This window comes from Schistocerca serialis, chromosome 2 (genome assembly GCF_023864345.2).
Source record: "Schistocerca serialis cubense isolate TAMUIC-IGC-003099 chromosome 2, iqSchSeri2.2, whole genome shotgun sequence".
Classification (NCBI taxonomy): Eukaryota; Metazoa; Arthropoda; class Insecta; order Orthoptera; family Acrididae; genus Schistocerca; species Schistocerca serialis.
The window spans coordinates 877455168-877479174 of record NC_064639.1 but is presented as its reverse complement, the minus strand read 5'-3'; the positions used below and the strand labels follow the sequence as shown (position 1 = coordinate 877479174).

At 41.6% G+C, this 24007-nt stretch overlaps 1 protein-coding gene across 2 annotated transcripts in view; it reads left to right on the top strand.

The window, feature by feature from the left end:
- The window catches only part of LOC126458205 (uncharacterized), a 117150-nt gene that overhangs the window by 26295 nt on the left and 66848 nt on the right, over positions 1-24007 (top strand). For both annotated transcript variants that reach the window (XM_050095099.1, XM_050095100.1), the window contains exons 2-3: positions 10579-10761; positions 13939-14142. In XM_050095099.1, the coding sequence (XP_049951056.1) occupies positions 10579-10761; positions 13939-14142 (387 nt within the window). The remainder of the gene's footprint in view (positions 1-10578; positions 10762-13938; positions 14143-24007) is intronic.

Sequence of the window (24007 nt, the reverse complement as noted above, 5' to 3'; positions counted from 1 at the left end):
ATTAGAAAGTGGAACAGTAGAAAAATGTCTGAAGGTGGTTTGAAAAACCCCTGCCAGGCACTTAAGTGTGAATTGCAGAGTAGTCAGGTGGATGTAGATGTTTTGAAAACAGGGTATAAGATAACACCAATAAAACCAAAACAAGGATAATGGAATGTAATCAAAGTACAGGGTGATCATAATTAAAGTTAAACTTTCAAACCACTGTAGAAATTACACCACTGGTCAGAATAAGGTCAAATTGTAACAGAATATTACTGGATAAGGGGGAAAATGTGAGGCACAAGAAAAATAAATGGTCAAAAATGTAGCATCATAATTTAATAGTGGTAGATTACAAATGACACATGACTCATACAACAATGCCTAAGGAGCATGTTTGATGTTAAACAAACTGTACTACTCAGTGTGATACTGTTAGTTACATAAGTCCATCCATCATGGCAAGGTCATATCACATGGGATGGGAAAAATCTGTTTTTACATGCCCCGGCTCCAAAAACCACATAAAAAGCATCAATGACATCAGTTTTTAATTGTCCTGAGGCCAAAAACCACATAAAAAGCATCAATCACATAGGTTTTTAATTCTCCTGAGGCCAAAAACCACGTAAAAAGCATCAGTCAAAATCAAATTGGATTATTAATTTCCGTGTGACTGGTGCAAAACGTGTTCAATATGCTGTCCACTATTTTGTGCAACAAGTTGAAATCGAGGAACAACATGTTCCACAACTAATCGAAGTGTTTCTGGGTTCATATTCAGAATGTGTTGCGCAATGCATACCTTCAATGCAGCTAAGTTTGCAGTCAGAACACTGAACACAACATCTTTCAGACAGCTCCACAGCCAGAAGTCACACGGATTAAGATCGGTGATTGGGATGGCCAGTATGTAGGGAAATGGCAGCTGATAATTCTAGCATTTCTGAAATGGGGCTTAGCCAGGCTGTAGGGAAATGGCAGCTGATAATTCTAGCACTTCCGAAATGGCACTTGAGCAGCTGCTTATCTGGACTTGCAATGTGTGGAGGTGTGCCACCTTGCATAAAAATGATCCCATCCACACTGCTGGGGAGCTGGAATGACGTGGTTGCGCAAAAGACACTCGTAGCGCTTACCAGAGACGGTACAGGTAACAGGACCGGAAACACACATCTCTTTGAAAAAATGTGGCCCTATGATAAATTGTTCCGTAAATCTGCACCACAGGATGAAGTGGTACTCATTGATTTGTGTGTGGATTTTCCATTGCCCATATTCAACAGTTCTGTGTATTCACATATCCTGTCAGATTGAAGTGGGCTTCGTCTGTCCACAAAATCTTCTACAGCTAATCATTGTCCACTTCCATCTGAGCAAGAAATTCTGACGCAAAGGTCTCTCTTGCTGGAATGTCAACAGGAAGCGACTTCTGCACATGGGTAATTATGAATAGATAGCAAAGAAGGATGTTTCGTATGATTTTACGAACTGTGCTCATGAGTATGTTCAATATTTGGGCAATTCTCTGTGCACTACACATTTGCACACCACCACTCGTCTCCTCCTGCATTGCTGTGGCCACTGCTTCCACTGATGTCGAATCAATTCATTTTCTCCCTCTACCAGGTTGCACACCAAAACAACCCGTCTTTTCAAATTTCTGAAATATTTCTCGCGACCCATTGCAGTCATCGGAACAACACCTTTTTTCAAATCGTTCAGAGTCTGGAACTTCTGCAGAGCGACGTGTGCGCAGTCATCATTCTTGTAATACAGCTTTACAAGCAGATCATGATCCTGCATTGAGACTGTAATGGTGAACGTCACAGATGCGAAAGGAGGAAAAGCCCTGTGCCTGGTGTGTTCATAGCAACTTCAGTGGGTTGTATGCATGACAGGTGTTTTCATTTACATATTCTGACACATACAGTGCGATCTATTGATCAATTCTCACTTTTTTTTCTTCTGCCATCTGTTTCCCCCCTTGTCAGATAATATTCCATATCAATTTGACATCATTCTGACCAGTGGTGTTATTTCAACAGCATTTTTAAAGTTTAATTATAATCACCCTATATATCAGGCTATGCTGAGGGCTTAGATTAGGAAAAAGAGGCTTTGAAAGTAGTCAAGTTTTGCTATTTGGGCAGCAGAGTAACTGATGATAGCCAGGATAGCAAGGAGAAATAGGTAGACTGGCAATGGTAAGAATAGCTTATCTGATGAAGACATGTAAATGTAAATGAATAGATAAAATATCTACTGACCAAGGAGTGGCAGGGGAACATACACATGCTTTTGGAGCCAGTGGTTCCTTCTTCTGGTAGAAGAGTTGAAGGATAAGGAAGAGGGGTGGTAGAAAAGGACTGGATTGGTTTAAGAAAAGGGATACACTTCAGGAAAGTCGCCTAGAACCTGGAGCGGTCACGAGAGACTTACCGGATAGAATGAGAAGGAAAGTATTTCCTTCTCACCCCCTCCAGTAAGTCTCCCCTGACCCAGAATTCTGGGTGACTTTCCTGAAGTGTACCCCTTTCCCTAAACCAATCCAGTCCTTTTCCTTCATCCCTTTCCCTTCCCCTTCAACTCTTCTACAAGAAGGAGCCTTGCACCGAAAGCTTGTAAAAGGTAAATCCTTGTGTGTGTGTGTGTGTTCACCTACCACTACTTGGTGAGTAGATTTTTTATCTATCCATTTACATTATATTACCAGTAATTGATTAGTTTCATTGTTGTATTTGATGAATACGAGTTTGTTAATGTCAAATGTAAATTTAAGTGTTAGAATGAATTTTCTGAAGGCATTTGTCTGGAATGTAGGTTTGTAGGAATGTGAAACGTGAACAATAAGCAGTTCAGACAAGAAGAGATTACCAGCCTTTGAAATGCAATGCTGCAGAAGAATGATGAAGATTAGATGGATAGATTGGATAACTAATGTATCAAATTGGGGAAAAAAGAAACTTGTGACGCAATTTGACAACAAAAAGGGTTTAGCCGATTGGAAACATTCTGAGACATCAAGGAATTTAGTATTGTAGGGAAGTGTATGTGGGGAGGGGGGTTGGGGTGGGGGTGGGAGCTATTTCTAAGGAAGATCAAGGGTTGATTACAGTAAGCAGGTTGAAACAGATGTAGGTTGCAGTAGGTATTTGGAGAACAGGCTTGCATAAGATAGAGCAATGCTTGCATTGAAAGCAGTTACTCCATCTTTGTTGATTTCGTCCCCACCGCCTACATTCCTTTCATTTCAATGAATTTTATTTGGGTTGTGTACAAGAGGCAGTCAAAAAGTTTCTAGCCCAAGATAGTTATTGTAATGTCTCGCACAAACACCACCACCTACTTTTATGGTGGCCCTTTGTGGGTATACAGATCAAATTCCGTGGCTCCACCTTCATTAGTTTTGGCGCTAGAATGCATTGTATACCATAGTGTAAGCAAAATGGCAAATATCGAGAGAATCAAGGACCATACTGTGATTGAATATCTTCATTTGAAAGGAATGATGCCCAAGTAAATTGTGAAGGACATGCAGATTACACGTAAGGAGAGTGCTCCGTCTTATGCAACAGTGGAAAACTGAATGTCCAACTTCAAACATGGAAGAATGAGTGTGGCAGATGTGCCAAGGAGCGGAAGGTCTGTCACAGTTGTCACTGATTAAACAGTGACTGCAATTCACGATATGATTTTGCAGGATCATCGAGCAATGTTGCAGCACATTGAAACAACATTTTCAATCTCCCATGTGCATGCCCATGACATTGTTGTGGGTATTTTGCGAATGCAGAAAGTTTCATGTCGGTGGGTCCCGAAAGACTTGAATGCAGATCAGAAACGGGAACGTATGAAGTGTTGTGAAGAAATCGTTTGCCAATTTGAAGTGGATGAAGACAGCTTTCTTGCAGGGTATGTGACAATGGACAAAGTGTGGGTTCACCACTGTGAGCTTGAGACAAACAACAGTCACAACAATGGAAACATCCTTCATCCCCCACCCCAAAATAATTCTGGGTGTAAAAATCAGCCGGTGAGGTGATGGCATCAGTCTTCTGGGATGCAGATGGTGGATTACTTGCAAAAGGGTGTAACTATCAATGCATCATACTATTGCACCCTCCTGTGCTGTTTGAGAGAAGAGATAAAGAAAAAAAAGGTGTGGAAAATTGGCACACAGAGATCTTTTGCATCAGGACAATGCGCCGGCCTACAAAGCCCTCCACGACACTGGAAACTCAGTGTGACTGTGGGTTGGAATTGTTATGTCATCCGCCATATTCTCTAGATTTGGCTCCATCAGACTTTTTTCTTTTTTCAAACCTAAAAAAGGACCTAAAAGAATAACAATTTGACAATGATGATGCAGTGATTGATGCTGTGAACACTTGGTTGGACTCGTAATGAAGGATCTTTTATTTGAATGGTTTGCAATGGTTATCTTAGCATCCCTGCAAGCGTATTAGTATACACGGGTATTATATTGAAAAATAAATTGGTATTATGAAATTTCTGTCATTATTTATTAGGCTAGAAAATTTTTGATGCCCCCTCATTTATTAATCTGATGGTGCCTGTTTCTCTATTAATTTAAACTTTTCTGATGTATTACATCACTGAACTTGTAAACGTGAATGTATGCTTTCCCGGCGTATACAGCTGGTGAAGAGTTCTCGGGCTTCCAGCCGGGTGGCAACGTTTCAGCGAGTGACATACTCGTCATCTTCTGGCGAAGTGCCGAGACTTTGCGGATGCCGGTCCCTTTATACCTGCGGCGTGCCCCCCACCACATGGCCGCGGGAGGCTGGATCCAGAGGAGCCGGCGGGCGGGGTGGAGGGGGAAGCGGGTGCGCTGTTCGTGTCTCCGTCAGAGCATTCCGGTCGCGTCTCGTGAGCTGGATGGTTCTTGGTGCATTCCTGGCGTATTGTGGCTAATGCTGGATTCCAGGTCGCGCTCAGTTGATAACCTTCGTCCCTGTTTACAAGATTCTCGTGGAATGTTGCCACAAAACAGATCGACAAATTCGACAGACTCTGGAGCTCAGTCGACGCAGAAGGTGACAAATAGCACCAGAGCTATTGTAAATTTGATAGATAAGGTGCTAGATGCAGCCACAACTTCTGTTCTCATGAAAGGGTTGAACTTTGCACCTCCACCAAGGACCATACCAAAACAGGACGTCATCAGCAGCGTAGAGGAAGCAATCCGGGGCCTACCCAAGGAGGAAGCTGAGCAGATCCAAAGGGAGACCTGCAGGATCATCGACAAGTCACGACTCCCGAAAGCCAACATTACTGCACCAGAGCGAGAGGCTATCCGCGCACTGAGGGATGATGCTGACATCATGGTCCTCCCAGCAGACAAGGGAAATGTGACGGTGCTGATTTGCACAGTCGACTACCAACAGAAAATCTGCTCTCTGCTGCAAGACCCAACCTACAGGAAACTCAACAAGGACCCTACATCAAAGATGACCAGGAAAACCGTGGTGCTACTGAAGGACTCAGATCTACCAGAGGCAGTGCAGAAACGGCTGTATCCCAGAGCGTCAACGACACCGCGCCTGTATGGATTGCCCAAGATTCACAAAGATGGGGTGCCTCTACGGCCGATTCTGGACACTATCAACTCGCACAGTTATGGACTGGCCAAATACCTGGCGACACTATTAAAACCACTGGTGGGACACTGCAGTCATCACGTGAAAAACTCCGCAGATTTCGTAAGAATACTGAAGGACATCCAAATACAGTGAGATGACCTACTCGTGAGCTTCGATGTCACCTCCTTGTTCACGAAAGTACCTCTACGAAATGCCTTGGCACTCCTTAATCAGCACTTCGAGCCAAAACAGTGTGCTCTTTGAATATGCACTTACGACCCCTACTTCAAGTGCAATGGAGAGCATTATGAACAAGTGGATGGAGTGGCCATGGGATCTCCCCTTGCTCCAGGGATCACGAATCTTTATATGGAACACTTTGAGGAGGTGGCACTACAAACTGCTCACCATAAACCCAGGTACTTCTTCCACTATGTGGACAACACTTTCGTGATTTGGCAGCATGGCAGGCAGGCACTGGAGGACTTTATGGACCACCTAAACGGCATACATGAGAATATCACCTTCACGATGGAAGTAGAAGAGAATGGCTGTATTCCATTCATGGACATACTGATCAGGAAGGAAGCGGATGGTACGCTGGGCCAAGAACCGTCCAGCTCACGAGATGCAACCGGAATGCTCTGACGGAGACACAAACGGTGCACCCACTCCCCCCTCCACCTCGCCCGCCGGCTCCTCTGGATCCAGCCTCTCGCGGCCAGGTGGTGGGGGGCACGCCGCAGGTATAAAGCGACTGCAAAGTCTGGGCACTTCGCCAGAAGATGACGAGTATGTCACTCGTCGAAACGTTGCAGTTTGAAGATACCGCCACCCGGCTGGAAGCCCGAGAACTCTTCGCCATCATTGAACTTGCCTATTACTGCTGTTTTTATGTCATAAATCTCTTTGATGCAAGCATCTCTTATCTTGTGTTAATCTTTTCATGTCTGCACACTTACTTCACCCCATGTCTTCGGACAAGTGTTTAACATATTCCAATCTTTGTCTAACTATATAGCTCGCTTCTATCCCTTCTTCTGCCAAGTCAAGTCCTTATGGACCAATTAGCTCACCTTCTTTTGACATATCCTTGCTTCTGGTAATGATTCTCTAATGCTGTTTTTCATTGAAGGTATACTTCAGTTAACAGTTGTATTTTTGTGCACATATTTTGAGGACTGGTGTAGTTGTTGTAGTTTTTGATGGCTGGTCTAATTGTTGTAGTTAGATGCTGCAAGTGTTAGTCTGTATGTGCTGCTCAGAAATCTCACTGCTTCTCTGCTTAACTTCTTTCTACAGGGTGTATCATAATTAAAGGCGTAAATGCATACAGTTGAAAGTACACGGTACCAGAAGAAAAAAGTCTCAGTAAACATAGGGTCAAAATGCATACCTTAAGAGCTATGAGCAATTTTTCATCTTCGATACTGTGAAACAAATCTCTTCTACTGCAAGTTCTTTGCTTTCCATATTTTGGGAACTGATAGTATGGACCAAAACAAGAAAAAAAAGTCCAGTAAACATGTGCTCAGAAATGCATTCCTTTAGAGCTATGAGCACTTGTTAATCTTTGTTATTTTGAAACACAACTCTTCTAATGATATTACTTCTTAATTTCATACTTTTTCTGTCTACTTAATTTGTAATTCGTTTTCTAAATGCAAAGAAAGTTAAGCTGAAGGAAATTTATCGGCAAATCTGTGAGGTTTACAGAAAAATGCTATAAGTGATTCAATGGTTAGAAGATGCGTCAGACTGTTCAATGAAGGACATGATCCAAGTGCTCGATGAAGAATGAAGTGGATGCCCGTCTGTGGTTACTGATGAACGTTCACACAATTGAAGAGAAGCTTGAATACAGCCGTAAGTTTACACTTAGTACCCTTGCTGTGGAAGTTCTGCAAATATCATGATCACTAATTTATGAAATTGTTACTGAAAAACTGAAATTTCAAAAGCTTTTCTGACTTTGGGTACGCAAAATTATTACTGAACAATACAAAAAACAACGGATGGGCTGTGCACTTCAGTTTTTGACAAGCTACAATGAAGACTGCGATGGTTTTCTTTCTCGGATAGTCACGCAGGATGAAACTTGGGTATCGTACGACTCTCCTGAAACAAAATGGCAATCAGTGGAATGGAAGAACACTTCATCCCCAACGAAGGTTAAGCCTAAGCAAATCTTGACACCTTGGAAAGACATGTGCACCATTTTTTGGGACAGAAAATACATTTTGCCGATTGATTTCTTACCATGAGGCGAAACAATCAATGCAAATGGTTGCTGCGAGACCATTAAGAAATTGCGCTGCACAATACAGAACAAGCACCAAGGATTACTGTCAAAAGGTGGTGTTTTTCCTCGATAATGCTCGACCTCACACAGCAAATGTGATCAAACAACTCTTGTGAGAATTTCACTGGGACACGTTTGATCATCCTCCGTACAGCCTGGACCTCACCCCTAGCGACTTTCATCTCTTCTTACACCTAAAATCTGTCCTTGGTGGTCAACACTTCAATGACGATGACATGCTGAAAGAACATGTTACCACATGGTTGAATACACAGGCAGCAACCTCCTATGAAGAAGGCATACAAAAATGTGTGCCACACTATGACAAGTGCCTACAAAATTTCGGAAGCTATGTAGAAAAGTAGTTTAACAGTTGTAGATTTTTGTACAATAAATATTTTTTCTGTATCTGCACATGTTTGTTTTATACAACCAAATCGAACTCACTTTGTGGCCATACCTTGTATATAAATGATCTTCCCTCTGATATACAACAAGCGGAATTAATTCTTTTTACAAATGACTCTAGTATTGTAATGGGTCTAAGCATGCATATAGAAGAAATAGTAAACAATGTTCTTAAAAGTATCGCTGACTATTTTTAATTCTAAAAAGGCTTAACATTTCAGTTCTGCATATCTAGGGACACTACACCAATGATATGTGTAACATATGATGAAGAAATATTAAATAGGGCAGAAATTTCAAAATTCTTACCTGTCCAGGTTGATAACTATTCAAACTATAAAAAGCACATTTTGGAACTCCTAAAACAACTTAGTTCAGTCAAATTTGCACTTAGAATAATTGTAAAACTTGGGTAGGGAAAAATCAGTAAGTTGACATATTTAGCAATTCTGGGGTAACTCATCTTCAAGGAAAAGGTTAAATTTCTACTCACCATGAAGATGACACATACACTATTGCAGTTCCTGTGTTATTCTGAGTTATGATACAAAGTTTCTTTGGACATGCATGCAAATCCAAAGGAACTTTGCATCATACTTCAGAATAACATAGGCACAGAATATCATATTTATCCACCGACACCGCGCAAGCAACTTAAAGTAGAATGTTTTGTCTGTACGAGAATTTACATAATGGATGTGTATGAGTATGGATTGTAGACGCATGGTTGACAACGTGGGAAGTTTGGGTCTGGCCGTGAGTCATGCATGAATAGCCAAATGGTAAGGTGACGCTCGGGATAAGTAGGAAATCTGGGTTTGATTCCTGGTCCAGCACAAACTTTCTTTGTTGTCATTCCATTTTGCAGCGGATGGTTTTCCATAATCCCTATTGCGAGTACATGTAATCTATAAAGATGACATGTTGAGTTGCGGATAGGCACAACAGAAAGACTGTTACACATTTAGCTTTCAGCCAAAGCCTTCTTCAGAAAAGAAAACACACACACACACACACACACACACACACACACACACACACAGATCCATTCACTAAAGCAAGCACACCTCATGCACATGTGATCGCCATCTCCAGCAGCTTGGACAGATGTTCCCTCTCAGTTTGTGCAAAGTCTCTTCATAGCGCTGAGAATTGACTGTGGTTCCACGCTTGAAGAACTTGATGAGCAGAGGGCCCCTGCAGTTGAAGAAGGAGGTCATCATGACATTATCAGATCGAGTGTGAACAGCCTCGGATTTCTTTGGTAGGAGAGATGTGGCATGTTTCCATTGTTGATTTTGTTGTTTGCCCTCAGGCTCAAAATGGTGGCACCACATTTTGCCCCCGATGCGAGTAAGGGACAGAAACGCGTGCTCTTCCACGTTGTACCGCAGTAAATGATTCAGACTTGTCGGCATTCTGTCCATCTTTTACCTCTCTGTCATGTAATGCAGCACCAACAGCACCCAAGTTTTATGGTAAATCAAGTGGTTTTTTATGGTGACATGCACGGAGCCATAGCTAATGCCGATGTGAAGACAAATTCATAAGTCTTCGTGGATAAGGCCATCAGTCCTCCCCATTACATCAGGGGAATGGCTTAATTGGCCTGTCGTGGGCACAGATCATCTTGCAGCGATGTGCACCACTCCTGGAATCTCCTCTGTCACTTGTTCACATGTCAGGGACATGCAGTGTTCACCGTATGCAGCAAGCGTGTGACGATTACTTTCATGTACTCCAACACCTCAGCCACCAGAAAATGAACCACACCTCTCTGCTCTTCTTTGCTTGTCTCAGTGTCAACAGCTGGACAAACACAAAACCAAGGTCATAACCCAACAACTGTGTGCACTTGTGATGTGGCACTATGCTGTTCCCCTACCACAGTGGGGACAGTATCGAAATGTAACTACAGTGGCACCACCTGACGCGTGGACTGTATGTTACAATGGGTGTTTTTCATTTGACTGTCCCTTGTAGTTGCCTTCAATAAATATGACGGCTCTTTTTAATTTGTGTAAGGCAAACTATGTAACATTTTGCAAGTCAATTAAATTTTCATACTTAATTTGTTTTTTGTGATGACTTTGGATGAGGTTAAATTACAAAGCTGCATCAATAGTCCATTTAATCTCAAAGCACAATTCGATTCCTTCACTTATGACTTAGATAATGAATTTATTTGTTTACTTAAGTTTTATCTATAGCTGTTTTTCTTTTTGCTGAACACATATCACCAGTTGCTCCTTCAAAACAGTAATTTTAAATTTTTTGTAGGTTACTGAAGATGACCTTAAGCCTAAAAGTATATGCCTCGACTGTGCTTCAAAACTGGAAATATTTACTGAACTGATAGAACTCTGCCTTGCCGCTGATGCAAAATTTGAAACAATTTTACAGAATGCTAATTCAAATCAGAAAGCAGTGGAGACGGTGTTGTCACAGGGTGATGAAGAACAGGTATGTCCATCGGTGTAAACATTATATTGAATTGGAACTGTGAGTAAATTTTATCTAGCAGGGAACAGAGTTGGACCAATTTTTTTAGCAGTTCCCAGTTTTCAAATCACTGCTCATTCATTATTTTGTAGGTGGTTATAGGTGCAATGGTATATTTACCAAGGAATATTACCAAACAGCCATCGATTTTGAGAATTTATTATGTTTTGTGAACCAGTTTCGGCATTTCAGTCTGTGATCTTCAGGCCCAGTATGGACTTAATGTTTAGACATTCAGATGTATCGATATCGCCATTCCGGAGTCATCAGTATCTGGATACAGTGAATTCATTATTCAAGTGCTTGCTTTGAAGACCTCTTGTCGAAGTTACCTGAATGTGTATACATGAAGTGCATATGGGACCTGAAAATGGCATATTGAAATACCGAAATTAGATGTCAAAATAAAATAACTTCTCAAAATGCATGGCTGTTTGGCGATTTTCCTTGGTAAATATTTGACCAGTCGCTATCCATTCTCTCTCTGTGTGCCCTTTTTTACGTCCAGAACAAGGCTCTATACATTGAAATATGTAAAGCTTACATGTACATTTGAATACTTTTGTCAGTCATATTCAGTCCATGCTGATATGACACTGACCAGTTTTTTTTCCTGTGTATTCAGGTTTGATTCTTGAATATAACAGCAAATTGTCCACTGTAGGAAAGGCTGATTTATTTTAAATTTGTAACTGTTTTAAATAATAAAACACTGCACGACTTACACGTTTTCGTGCATGGCTTGATGTCTATCAAGAATCATTATTAGTAAATGATAAACCCACTTCGTGGCACACCTGCTCCAATTGCAGGTTGCCTATCTAACAACTTGCAGGGGCAACAAAAATTTTCATTGTGACATAAAGTGACTCAGAAAGAATGGAACCATACTCCAGATTAATATGAGTGCTGCAAAATTGCTGAATTGCTCGCTAAATGAAATTCCACTAGTTAAAAAAACCAGTGATGTTATTTGACACCTTTCAGGAGATACTCATCATCAGACAGTCATGATCATCTAGGTATTCAGAAGCATAAAGACACATTCTATCTGATACATCTGTCAAGTCATGTCATGGCAGTCTGCCATTACAGCTGTATCAGCTACAACATGTCTTTATGCATCTGAAAACCTAGATGATCATGCCTATCTGATGGTGGGTATCTCCTGAAAGGCACGAAATAAAGTCATTAGTTTTTTAACTAGTGGCTTTTCATTTAGCGACCAATTCAGCAGTTTTGCAGCACTCACATTAACAAAAATTTTATTTTCAAAGTTTTGTATAATTATTGAGCAAATTTAAAAATTTTAACTTCTATCAGAATCTACTCATTAACAAGTTTAATTTTATGCTGAAGGTTTGTCACAGTAAGACTGGTGTTACAGTTAGACAATTTTAATAGTAAAATCAGGCTTTTTTAGATGATGCACCTATCTATAATGAAATATTATATGGAAGAAGCTGCATAAATAATCTATCATATCTTGATAAGGTTTCAGATCTTGATAAAATTTCAAAGTAGTGCAGAGTTTGACAACTTTCTTTGAATTTTGGGAAATGTAAAATTTTGCACATCATAAAACAAAAAACTTAGTATCCTATGACTATAATATCAATGAGTCACTGTTGGAATTGGCCAACCCTATACAAATACCTGGGTGCAACACTTTGTAGGGATATGAAATGGAATGATCACATAGGTTCAGTTGTGGATAAGGCAGGTGATAGACTTTGGTTTATTGGTAGAATACTGGGGAACTGCAATCAATCTACAAAGGAGATTGCTTACAAACTTGGGCCACTGGTTCTAGAATACCTGTTGAATTGTGTAAACCTATACCATATAGGCCTAACAGGCGCTATTGAACATACACAGAGAAGGGCAGCACGAATGGTCACAGTTTTGTTTAATCTATGGGGGAGTGCCACAGAAGTACTGAAGGAACTGAACTGGAAGACTCTTGAGGATAGACGCAAACTATTCCAAGAAAGTCTATTAACAAAGTTTCAAGACCGGCCTTTAAATGATTACTCTAGGAATATACTACAACCCCCAGTGTACCATTCACAAGGGGATCATGAAGATAACATTACCACAGTTACTGCATGCACAGAGACATTCAAAGAATCATTCTTCCCATGCTCCATACATGAATGGAACAGGAAGAAACCCTAATAACTGGCACAGTGGGACATGCCCTCTGCCATGCACCTCACAGTGATTTGCAGAGTATAGATGTAGAAACTGTGTATGTCTTGATGCTGCATAATTCACTGCATGCAAATACCCAGACTATATTCATCCAGTATTTGAGAATGAGAGCAACTAGCATCTTCCAACAAAGTTTATATATAATTTCAAACCTTACAAATTTTTTCTCATTGACACCCCATATCACTTGTACATTTTATTTTGTATGATAAAGCGGGAACAATAAAAAATCAATCAATGAATAAAAACAGAAACCTAGATCCTTAAAATAACATTAGCTACTTTTCTCAGCACCAGTACTTCAAAGAAAACTTTGCTGTACTGGATAACCATATTGTCAACTACTGGTATGGGTGCTAAAGGAACATTGTTCTTGTTGAGGAAAAAGGAGCAGAAGTGTTTGTGGAATTCTGAGGCATCCAGTTAGGGATTATGTTTCCAATGTAAGCATGATTCACATTGCACAAGCTATATTATGTCTCTTTCATTGTTACTTTCTTCCTGCCAATACTTGCAGCACTTTTTTAAACCTTATGTAAATACGTAATTCAGAAATAAAGGTAACAGTTCACTGTTCAGTGACTCAACACCTCAGCTATTCAGTGAATTATCACCTTTACTCCTAATTTATTCAGATTCTGCAAGAACTTTCCATACAATATTTTCTAATCCTTTACCATTCTCGTATTCTAGATTTATCTCCCAATATTGATATACTATTTTGAAATAGTTGTACACTCATGTCTGCCAGCTTTTGCCCTGTTTCAGCAACTTCAGATAAAACCTTCTTTGTGTGCTTATACAGAAAAAGTTTTTGTCTCATGTGACAATAATTAAAACTGAATTGTAGATTTCTTTTCTTTTTTACTTTCTACCATACAAGATTCAGTCAACTAACTCACGTAATGTGATGTATTGCAACAGGTCGAGGATGAAGCTGTCAAGATGGCCACCATGACAGAAGCGGGCATAGAATCTCTTCTTGCGGAACAAGAAAAAGAGCAGGAACAGGATGAAGAACAGGATGATGAGCCTGTTGGAACGCAAACTGAGTGGATTCCAGAAGTCCCCAGCCATGCAAATCCCCTTAATGTGCAGCCTGATAGTGGTGTTCTCGTACTCAGCAAGGTAAGTAATTGATTAAATAAAAATGACTTCTGCTTCTTGATGCTCTGTCTGTCATACATCTGATCAGATGTTCTGGAAGTCTGACGGTTGAATGATAACTGTTACTTCCAAAAGACAGTACAAATAACTGTATGAAACTATATCAGAAATTCCCTTTGAATTTCCTGTTCAGCGTTGTACTCTTTCCTTTTTCCCCCCTGCACACAGGGACCCCACATAAATGGGTACGCCAAACAAGTTTCATGGAGTTATTACATGTCCATGTAGGTCATTCATCATTTTAAGGAAGAGATGAAAACAACAGAGTGCCAGACATGGACTGTATGGTGCATGTAATTTTCCTTCTCCCCAGTTTTCCCTGAGAGAGTTTTTTTACCACTCAGTTAGTTGAAGTTATGATTGTGTTTGGTTCAAGGAAATCGGTGTGTGTGACTCCATCAGTATCCCAGAATACAGATGTCATCACTTTTTAACCAAAGATTTGATCTTATTTTCTGTGGCAGATTTTTATGTCTGTATTTGGGATCTCCTCACAAGGGAAGACAACTGGGCTGAAGTACATCTCTAAATTTGTATTCCATCAAAGCAATGCACAGCGTTATGTTGAAATTAATAGAAAAGTCTTTCTGAAATACAAGGGAGATGACTTTTACTCCAGCTCGCCAATTTATCATATGCTACCAAAAATGCATTTTAAGGTTATGATTTTTTGGTAATCAGGTGGTCATAAGCGAATTGTGAAATGTGTTATTGCAGATAATTGCACTTTCAATGCAGCCATCACTTCTGTGATTCATTTCTCCAGAATGCAAAACCTTGCTGCTGCCCATGACTGTTTCACACATCAGCTGCTTCTTGTCACGTCTTAAGTATATTTATTTGTTGTATATTCTGCATGTTCTGGAATGCCCACATTAATTGAAATACAGGGTGTCCGAAAAGTCTTTCCCTGATTACATAAATTGATAACTCAGGCTAGAAGTAACATACAAATATGAAACTGGTGTCAAATTGTTTACAAACTATCCAAGTTTTGTGCATACAAAGTGCAAATCATTCAGGCCTTGTTGCCCAATGACAGTACATGTTGATATTACTTTGCGGTCGAAATGCTATCACATATTGAGGACGATGATGGTTACCTCAGACGAATTGCCTTTTCTGACGAAGCCTGTGCGGTGATTTTAAGCCAGACGGTCATCGTGCAAAGTGTCTCAGATTTGTATCTCATTCTGCAACAGGCAGAGTGGTTGGTACCTTTCTTTATATAGGGTAAACCTTTAACCCTGGCCTGAGGCACATCCCAGTCTGGCACTGGTGCTGCTGTCTCCCATCGGAACCCAGATGGCACCAAGCAACCCATCACTTACACATCAAAAGCACCTTTGCAGTCATTTTAAACAGACGGTCATTGTGCAATGTGTCTCAGATTTGTATCTCATTCTGCGACAGGCAGAGTGGTTGATGAAGCTGTCGAGGTGGGGGAGGGGGCTAGTATTTTTCCCACATGGACTTGTGTGATGCTTGGCTACAGTTGCCGGCGGAGGAGATTTCTCGACTTCCTCAACACTCCCTTTGGGCTTTAGCAGTTTAATCCTTGCATTGTGGAATCTCGTCTGCTCCTGGAAGTAACCGATAGTATTTGGAGCAGTTGATTCAGGACATTTCCTGTTGTATCAATTACCTTCGTAACTTCTGAGTCATGGACCCTACTCAGGAGGAGCATTTACAAAACCTTCTCTTTGTTTTCCAATGAATCCTGGAGAAATACCTTCATTGCAAGCTGGAAAAGTGCAGTTTTTTCTCCCTGGAGGTACATTTTTTTGGGTCATGCGCATAATAAAGATGGTGTTGTCCACACGGGAAACTACATCAAGGCCACTGGTAATGTTCTGGCACCCAAGAACCTGGAAGAGCTCCAGTCTTTTTTGGGTAAGATTTTGTATTATGCTCAGGTCATTCCCCAGCCGGTGCAAATCTGCCAAAATTCTTAACTGGATTTGCCAGAAGTGTGTTCAGTTTGTCTGGTCTGCAGATTGTCAGCGGGCTTTTCAGTGTCTCAAGCAGTGTTTGTGCTTTTTCTAACTGCCTGGCTTTCTTTATATAGGGTAAACCTTTAACCCTGGCCTGAGACACATCCCAGTCTGGCACTGTTGCTGCTGTCTCCCATCGGAACCCAGATGGCACCAAGCAACCCATCACTTACACATCAAAAGCGCTTGCCATTGTGCAACATAGTTATTCACAAATGCAGAAGGAGATGCTAGCTGTTACTTTGGGGTCAAAAAGGTTCCACATTTTCCTATGTGTGGCAAATTTCTTCCTCATCACCAACCACAAGCCATTGGTTTTCTTATTTGGCCCTTATTCCAAACTGCTGGATAGGATGCCCACCAATTGCAGTGGTGGGTCCTCTTTCTCAGTAACTGTCATTATGACATTAGTTACAGCCCCATTGCACAGCACACCAATGCACTATTGCAGCTACCAGTGGGCCCAATCCAGAGTTCGATCAGCAAGAAGCGCTTGTATTCACATTGGATGATGCCTTGCAGCAAACCCTGTTGGGCTTTTGATTGATGGCACACAAAATCGTAATAACCACAGCCACTGACCTGTTTTTCCAGAAAATCATTCCATTGATCGAGTTGGGTTGGTCGGAACACTTCTCTTTGGATGCAGGTGAGGTGTGGTGTACATTTTTCCTCCTGTGTGATCAACTCTATGTTGTCCAGGTGGTTCTCATGCTTGCCGTGGAGGAGCAATGCTGTTGTGTTGTTGTTCCCCCAGTGTTGTGTCCTCGTGTACTCCAGTTGCTGCATTTGTGTCATTGGGGTATGACTTCATGTCTGCTGGCCAGCAATTGTTTGCGACAGAAAACATCTGGAGCCTTCTTGCAGGGTTTGAGGACAGAACCAGGCTGCATCACAGTGCCAGTTCTCTCCTTCATCGGTCCCAGAGCTCCCTTGAGACAGGGTGCACGTTGATTTTGCCACTCCCTTTCTCGGGCAACGTGTGGTTGTTAGTGGTTGATGCACTGTCCAATACTCTGTATGTGACCAAGCTGTTGTCCACATTATTGACTGCTACAGTTCACATGTTGTCAGTTATTTTTGCAATTGAGGAGACCTTGGTATATGAGAACAGTCAGCAGTTTGTCTCATGGAAATTTGAGGACTTTTGCATTCGCAGTGCTATCCAGCATCTGATTACCGTTCCATTTCACCCAGCTTCTAACTCAGAGGTAGAGCACTTCATGCATACATTTAAGACCCTACTGAAGAAGTCCATGTCTGCCACCTCCCATGATGATGGGTTGTCAAACTTTTTGGTTACATATCGGGCAACACCAGTCATTGCATGCAGTCACGGAGCACATTTGGATGGGTGCTAGCAACAGGATCTGGATTTGCTGCACCCTGAGTTGCGTGCCATGAACCATTGCATTTTTCTTCCAGGGCTGCCGTTTGAATCCAGTTCTTCTGCTGGAGACAGGAGTGGCTGCCAGGTTTTGTGGTGGTTCCATGAAAATCAGTTATGCCATCTCCCTGTTGGTCTGCCAGGTGGCAGGATGGGTCATGACATTGTTCCAGGGAGGACTTCCACTTGCAGCAGCATTCTGCCCCATTGCTGCCTCCTCCCCAGCCTCCGTTGTCCTCCCTTCATCTACAGCAGTTACCCCCAGTGAAACCCGCACCTTCTCCTGCTGATGTGGAGCTCATGGATTTTGTCCAGCCTCCTCCTCCTCTTCCTCAGTCTCCTCGCTGGTGGAGGTGGCATCACTTCCACTGCCGCCGGTAGACACGCCTCCCGCCCCCCCCCCCCCCACCCCCCCAAATGCCCCTGCCTCCCTTCCAGCAGAACCATCAGCATCAATGTTGCCCCCTCTGGTGGCTCATCCGCTGTCGGGTTTTCCAGGGGCTGTCCAGTTCTTTGCTGGCCCAAGCCTGATCAGTTTTGGCCCTGTGCGGCCTTTTCAGGAGAGAAGAATTCAGTATCCGCGCCAGCACACATCACAACGGTGGCAGATGCGCTGGCATAGGTAGCACAGCGGGTTAGTGTAGAAACTTGCCTAGTGCTATGTTTTCCTTTGTATGCTGTGTGGCTCTTTAGTGAACATAGGAGTGAGAAACAGATGTCGCTCATGAACAGAGAATTCAGATATTAAAAATAATACATAACTTTGTTGCTGTAGATTGCAGTGTCAGTTGCTAGCAATAGATTTGAATGTTGAAACATATACAGATACAAAATATTTATAAATCTGTCACTCTCTAATACAATGTCTCAACAGAAGATGTTGAGCCCTGGCTACTATGAAAGTCTGTAAATGTTGTTCAACTGGCAAACACTCAAAATGGGGGTCAGTGCATGAATGTTCAAAATTAAGTACACCTGCTGCTGGATCTCCAGAGAGGGGTTGCTTGCATCTCATCAGCAGTGAAATAATTATTCATGGCAGCACCCTTGTGCCACTCTGGTGGCTGTAGAAAACACAGCAGTTTAACTGATGGTGCATGTATTTGAAAGCGCAGCTGACTGGATAACAGCTGATCTTGCACTTCTCCCCACGCATTTGGCAGGTACAGAGGGAGGCCTTTGCCATGCATACTGATGAGGCTGGTTGCTTGGTTGGAGGCAGTGCAAACCAACCCACTTCCTGACATTGTATCTTGTGACAGCCAGGAAAACTATTCAACCTTAGCGACAGGAAGATAACTGGCAGCTTCGCTCAGAACACTAATGACAGCTGCTGGAATGTCATGAAGCAAGTGCTGGCTGAGCTGTCACCGGAACATGCACTTCACTTAGGTGCAAAAGCCATAATAACTTTTCCATATAAAAGCAGAGCTCATAATTTGTTTTGATTTATTGAAATTGAGTTCCTTACATTAAATTTAATTAAACACATAATATGTAACAGCTCAAAATATTGTCTGGTGGGTTAGTACTTTCTTTCACAGAGCCCTTCAATTCGTCCCATATATGTACTGTATTATCTTATGAATATTTAATTAATTCAGTGGTGACTAGTTATTTTAAAACTTATGTTAACATGCTGTAACAATAACCTTAGCATTTATCTCTTAACATAATAACTATTTTAGTAATTCTAGCACATTAAAAAACTGTAAATAAATATGGTGTTAATGGTTTACTTCCCGTACCCATGCCTCAACACTGGTCCCATCATTCTGGTGTCTGACGGAGATAGAGCACAGATTATAACACTGTTCAGTGTTGTATAGATCTTGTTTTGTTAATGTGTATATTCTTTTCAATTTAGAATCTGTTACCGAGTCCCAAATTTTCTCTAAAATAACATGAAATGGAATTTTATTTGCTGTATGATGTACCACTACACTTTCCTTCTCTTTTTCTGAGGAATTTAAGAGACTTAAGATCATTTTCGTGGGCAACATGGGTCGAGATATATTTCACTAGGCACCTCCCATCTTCAGCTTGATGCAATTTCATCGTAGATGGATACACTCCTGAGATTTTATTGCTGTCTGGCAGCTTTAAATGTTTGGCACCTTTATCTTTCATAGTAAATCAGCCTGAATGATGGTATAAATAGTAGTGTCTTACAGAATTGTCAGCAGCAATTTGAGACCCACCATTCTTGCCATAAAATGAATATGTCAACTTCTCTGTTTTGTTGTCCCAATTCTAAAAGTTGTCAAAAGATGCTAAATTCAGTGCTTCGCTCATAAGCTGTATATTGTGTGCCACTGCTAAACGTTTGGACAAACAGTTTTCTGTGAGCACTTACTAATTACAAATGTATATGATCCATCTCCACCAATAAACTCACCATGATGACTCCGATGATGTCTCACGTTCTTCTCAAAACTGAAATTTATGTTGCAGAGATGACATTGGATTGCATAAGTATTTTGGCTTCTTAGAAGAGGCGTCACAACTTGCAGCTTCCCTAGATGTACCTTGGAGACATGTTATCTCATGTTTTTGTTGTAGGTGTTGTGCTGACTGCTGGGTAGTCAGCACCAACACAAATAAGGAAGGAGAGAAGGTGCGATGGCTGGTGGCAGGAATCCAAAATCATCTGTACAAAACACTTTCTAATTAATAGAAAACTGTATTTCTGTTATGGGAAGAAGCAATATTCAACTTCTCGCCATGAGGTGGCTTCCTACATGCAGTTAAATTTACTCTCTTATCACTACTTTGCTGAACACAGACTGAATATTGTCTTTGTATTACTCAGTACTGATGCTCTTGAAGTCTGTGACCAAACTAGGGCCAACCAGCAGTGGGTGGCTGGTTAAGTCAGCGTTGACAGGGGGTGCTGAACTCTGTCTTCCTGGAGATGTGGTACTGCCTATTCTTTCCATTGGCGCATGGGTCAGCACCTTCTTGATGCCATTTTGCAGCGCTGCAATGCTCGATGAGCAGTTAATGCTTCAGAACTGCACAATAGGCATACACCTTTCCACACTCTGAACACTCAAACTGCTTCATTTCACTCATGATGCGACACAACCCTGCTATGAACAGAATATAATAACACAAATTGTGCCAAGTCAGATTCCTGCCACCAAGCGCTGGCTTCGTATTATTTTGGCTACCTGAGGTAGTGTTTGTAGCGAAGCATACAGTTAGTTACCTTCCATGCAAATGTTCTGCCAGCGAAATATCAGGAGCGGGCAAAGTACAATGTGAACTCAGAAACATCAGCAAAGCAACTTCTGGTAAATGTGAAGCTCAGAGTTTTGACAGTTGCATGTTGAACATACTAACGAAACATTCGGCCTCACTGTTGAAAAAGGAGGACCATTGTCAGAAGCAATTGTTTGTGTCAAGCCTTTGAGAGAAAAAACAGAAGCTAGCACCTTTTTAGTGCTGGCGGCATTCGTTAGATTCACTGGGATAACAAAAGTTTATTTGCTGAATGCAGTGACAGTAATGGTTCAACTTGTTTGCCAAAAGGGGCCAGAAAAGTTTATATGGAGGTGTTGCCATGGGGTATCAGCATGTGCCCAGGAGAAAAATTTCTGGCTTGGGGGCAGCCTGATTGTCTGTGCAAGCACGACATTGTGGTGTCACTCATTCTATTTGCTCATCTACACCAAGCTACATAAAATGTTAGCATTCCAGTTGTTTAGAGTGAATTGTTCTCAGTGACATCTATGTAGAAGACTTAACACCTGCTGTTGCAACAAGGTGGTGATTAACACTCTCGTCTGTTTCTTAGGCACGTTTTTTTAGACATGTGAAGCAGAATCACATCATTCAGAACGGATAAACTGTTGTGGTACATACAGTATCTTTGCACTAAGGAATTAAGAATACACTTCTGAATGCACTGCCTACCTTTGTGAATGTAACATTTTACCAGTCATAGTGATTAGTCATGCTCTGTGGCTTGTGCGATCTGACGTAAATCATAGGAAAAGAATCCAGTGCTTGCAAATCAGAAGAATCAGTATGTAAACAAGAAGCTTCTGATGTGTCAAATGCTGCATCTGTGCTGACAGCTAAATGAGACAACATGTTGGCGTTTGTGTGTTGTGCCGTTGGGCTGTATTGAATTTCATACAGGTAATTTGACAGTAATAGCAGCCAGTTTTGAAGCCTTTGTGCCACGGGATCAGGAACTTGTTTCACCAGATGAAACAGTGCAGTCAAAGGGTTATGGTCCGTGACCAGGAAAAAATTTCTGCTGTACAGGTAATAATGAAACTTAGTGACTCCATATATTATAACCAGAGACTCCTTCTCCAGCTGACTTTAATTAATCTGACCACTATTCAAAATTTTGGAAGCAAATGCAATGGGACATTCTGTTTTGCCAATTTTGTGGGATAAAATTGCACCGATGCCATGGGACAAGGCAAGCACAAGTGGTTTGAGCGGATCATAATGCATAAGGCAAGGTTCATGAAACAATGCCTTTTTCAGTCTTTGAAAAATTTGGTCGCAGTCTTTTGCCCAATGTAGCAAGACTTTTTCATCTGCGGTTGTTCAGGAGTGCGGCAATTTGTGCCACATCAGGAATGAAATTTGTGTAGGTAAGTCAATTTTCCAAGAACGGCTTGCGGTTCACTTAAATTCTTAGGAGATGGCAATTTCTGAATTGCTCACAAATGCTTCATTGAAGGATGAGCACTATTGGCATTGATGTTATGTCCTAAAGATTCAGTTATTGTGTTGAAAAAAGAATATTTCTGCAAGTTACATTTGAGACCTGTCTCAGTTAAAACTTGAAAAAGACAGCCCAAATTTTTAAGGTGCTGTTCTGGAGTTTATCCAAAGATAATTATGTCATCAAGATAATTAAAACAAGAAGGCATCTTGGATATTCCTTGTTCGAGGAATGTTTGAAACAACACAGGTGCAGAAGCACCTCCGAAAGGTGGGTTGATATTAAACAAGCCCACATGAGTACTCACTTCAAAAATTCTCTTTGTCTCTTCGTCCAATGGTAATTGAAGCTAGATTTCTGAAAGATCAATTTTTCCGAAGAACTGACCTCCCGCTAGGCAATCCATAAATTCCTCTGTAAGTGGGAGTGGGTAGGAATCAATGGGCATCTATGAATTTACAATGGGTTTGAAATCTGTACAAGGATGAATCAAAAATGGCTCAAATGGCCCTGAGCACTATGGGGCTTAACTGCTGAGGTCATCAGTCCCCTAGAACTTAGAACTACTTAAACCTAACTAGCCTAAGGACATCGCACACATCCACGCCCGAGGCAGGATTCGAACCTGCGACTGTAGCGGTCAAGCGGTTCCAGACTGTAGCGCCTAGAACCGCTCGGCCACTCCGGCCGGCAAGGATGAATCTTCCCATTTGGCTTCCAATTGACGACTAAGGATGATGCCCACTGACGTGATGAAATACGATTCCAGTCTGACTTCCTGTAGCCATGTCATCGCATAATGCATGCAGCACAGTGCATGCACAGCAAAATTTGGACTGCACATTAGCTTTCAGCATAATGTGAGCATGAAGATGTTTTTTACATCTTAGAGCACCATGAGAAACTTATTGACACTTGTCACAGTGTTGTTGAATTGCAGCATGGGAAACTTTTGTGTCAGTGGCATGCACATTGTCCAATATGTCTAATCCGAAGGCATCAAATGCATGCAGGCAGAAAATATTTGGGCTCACTCATGAAGAAGCTAGAGTGAAAGGGACTTCCTCAGTCATGTTTTTGTATTTTACAGTTAAGCGGCATGTTCCAAGCACTGAAATGCTGTCTCCCTTATAGGTGGTGAGATGCCGACTTGATTTGTGCAAAGATGGTTGGCCAATTTTTCATCCGTATCTAGGTTAAGCAAAGTGACAGAAGCTCCGGTATCTAGTTAAAGGCGCTGACTAGCTGCAAATTTGCAACAGCTTGCAATGTGCACTCTGAATACAATTGTCCATTCTGTGTTGTGAAAGACCGTTCTTTGTTTCCACCTGTGCACTAGAGCACTGTCGTGAATTTCGAGATTGGGAGATCCTGTTTGAAGTGGTTGGGTATTCAAATCAAATACGTGTGTGCATAATTTCTGCATCTTCGCTTGTCTGATTTTTGAGCAGGAGGAGGTGCAGAATCTGAATGTGCAATTGACATTGCATTCCATCCATTTCTGCTTTCCTTTGTTCCTACATGAAACAGAGGAGGGATTTCTAGTCTTTTCCATGCAGACTGGTTTTGTATGTCTCATGCAGTGACAAAATTTGTATTCAGCGTATCTGAAGGAGCAGTTCTTCCAATCAAGTGTGACAGCATTTCACATGACTTCGCTTTGTGCAGAGCTGGGACAATGTAATTAGTTTTGCTCCAATGCGGCAAATGGTGTGTGTAGTGTGTCCAGCCATGTTTACACAGTGGTGGGGCCGG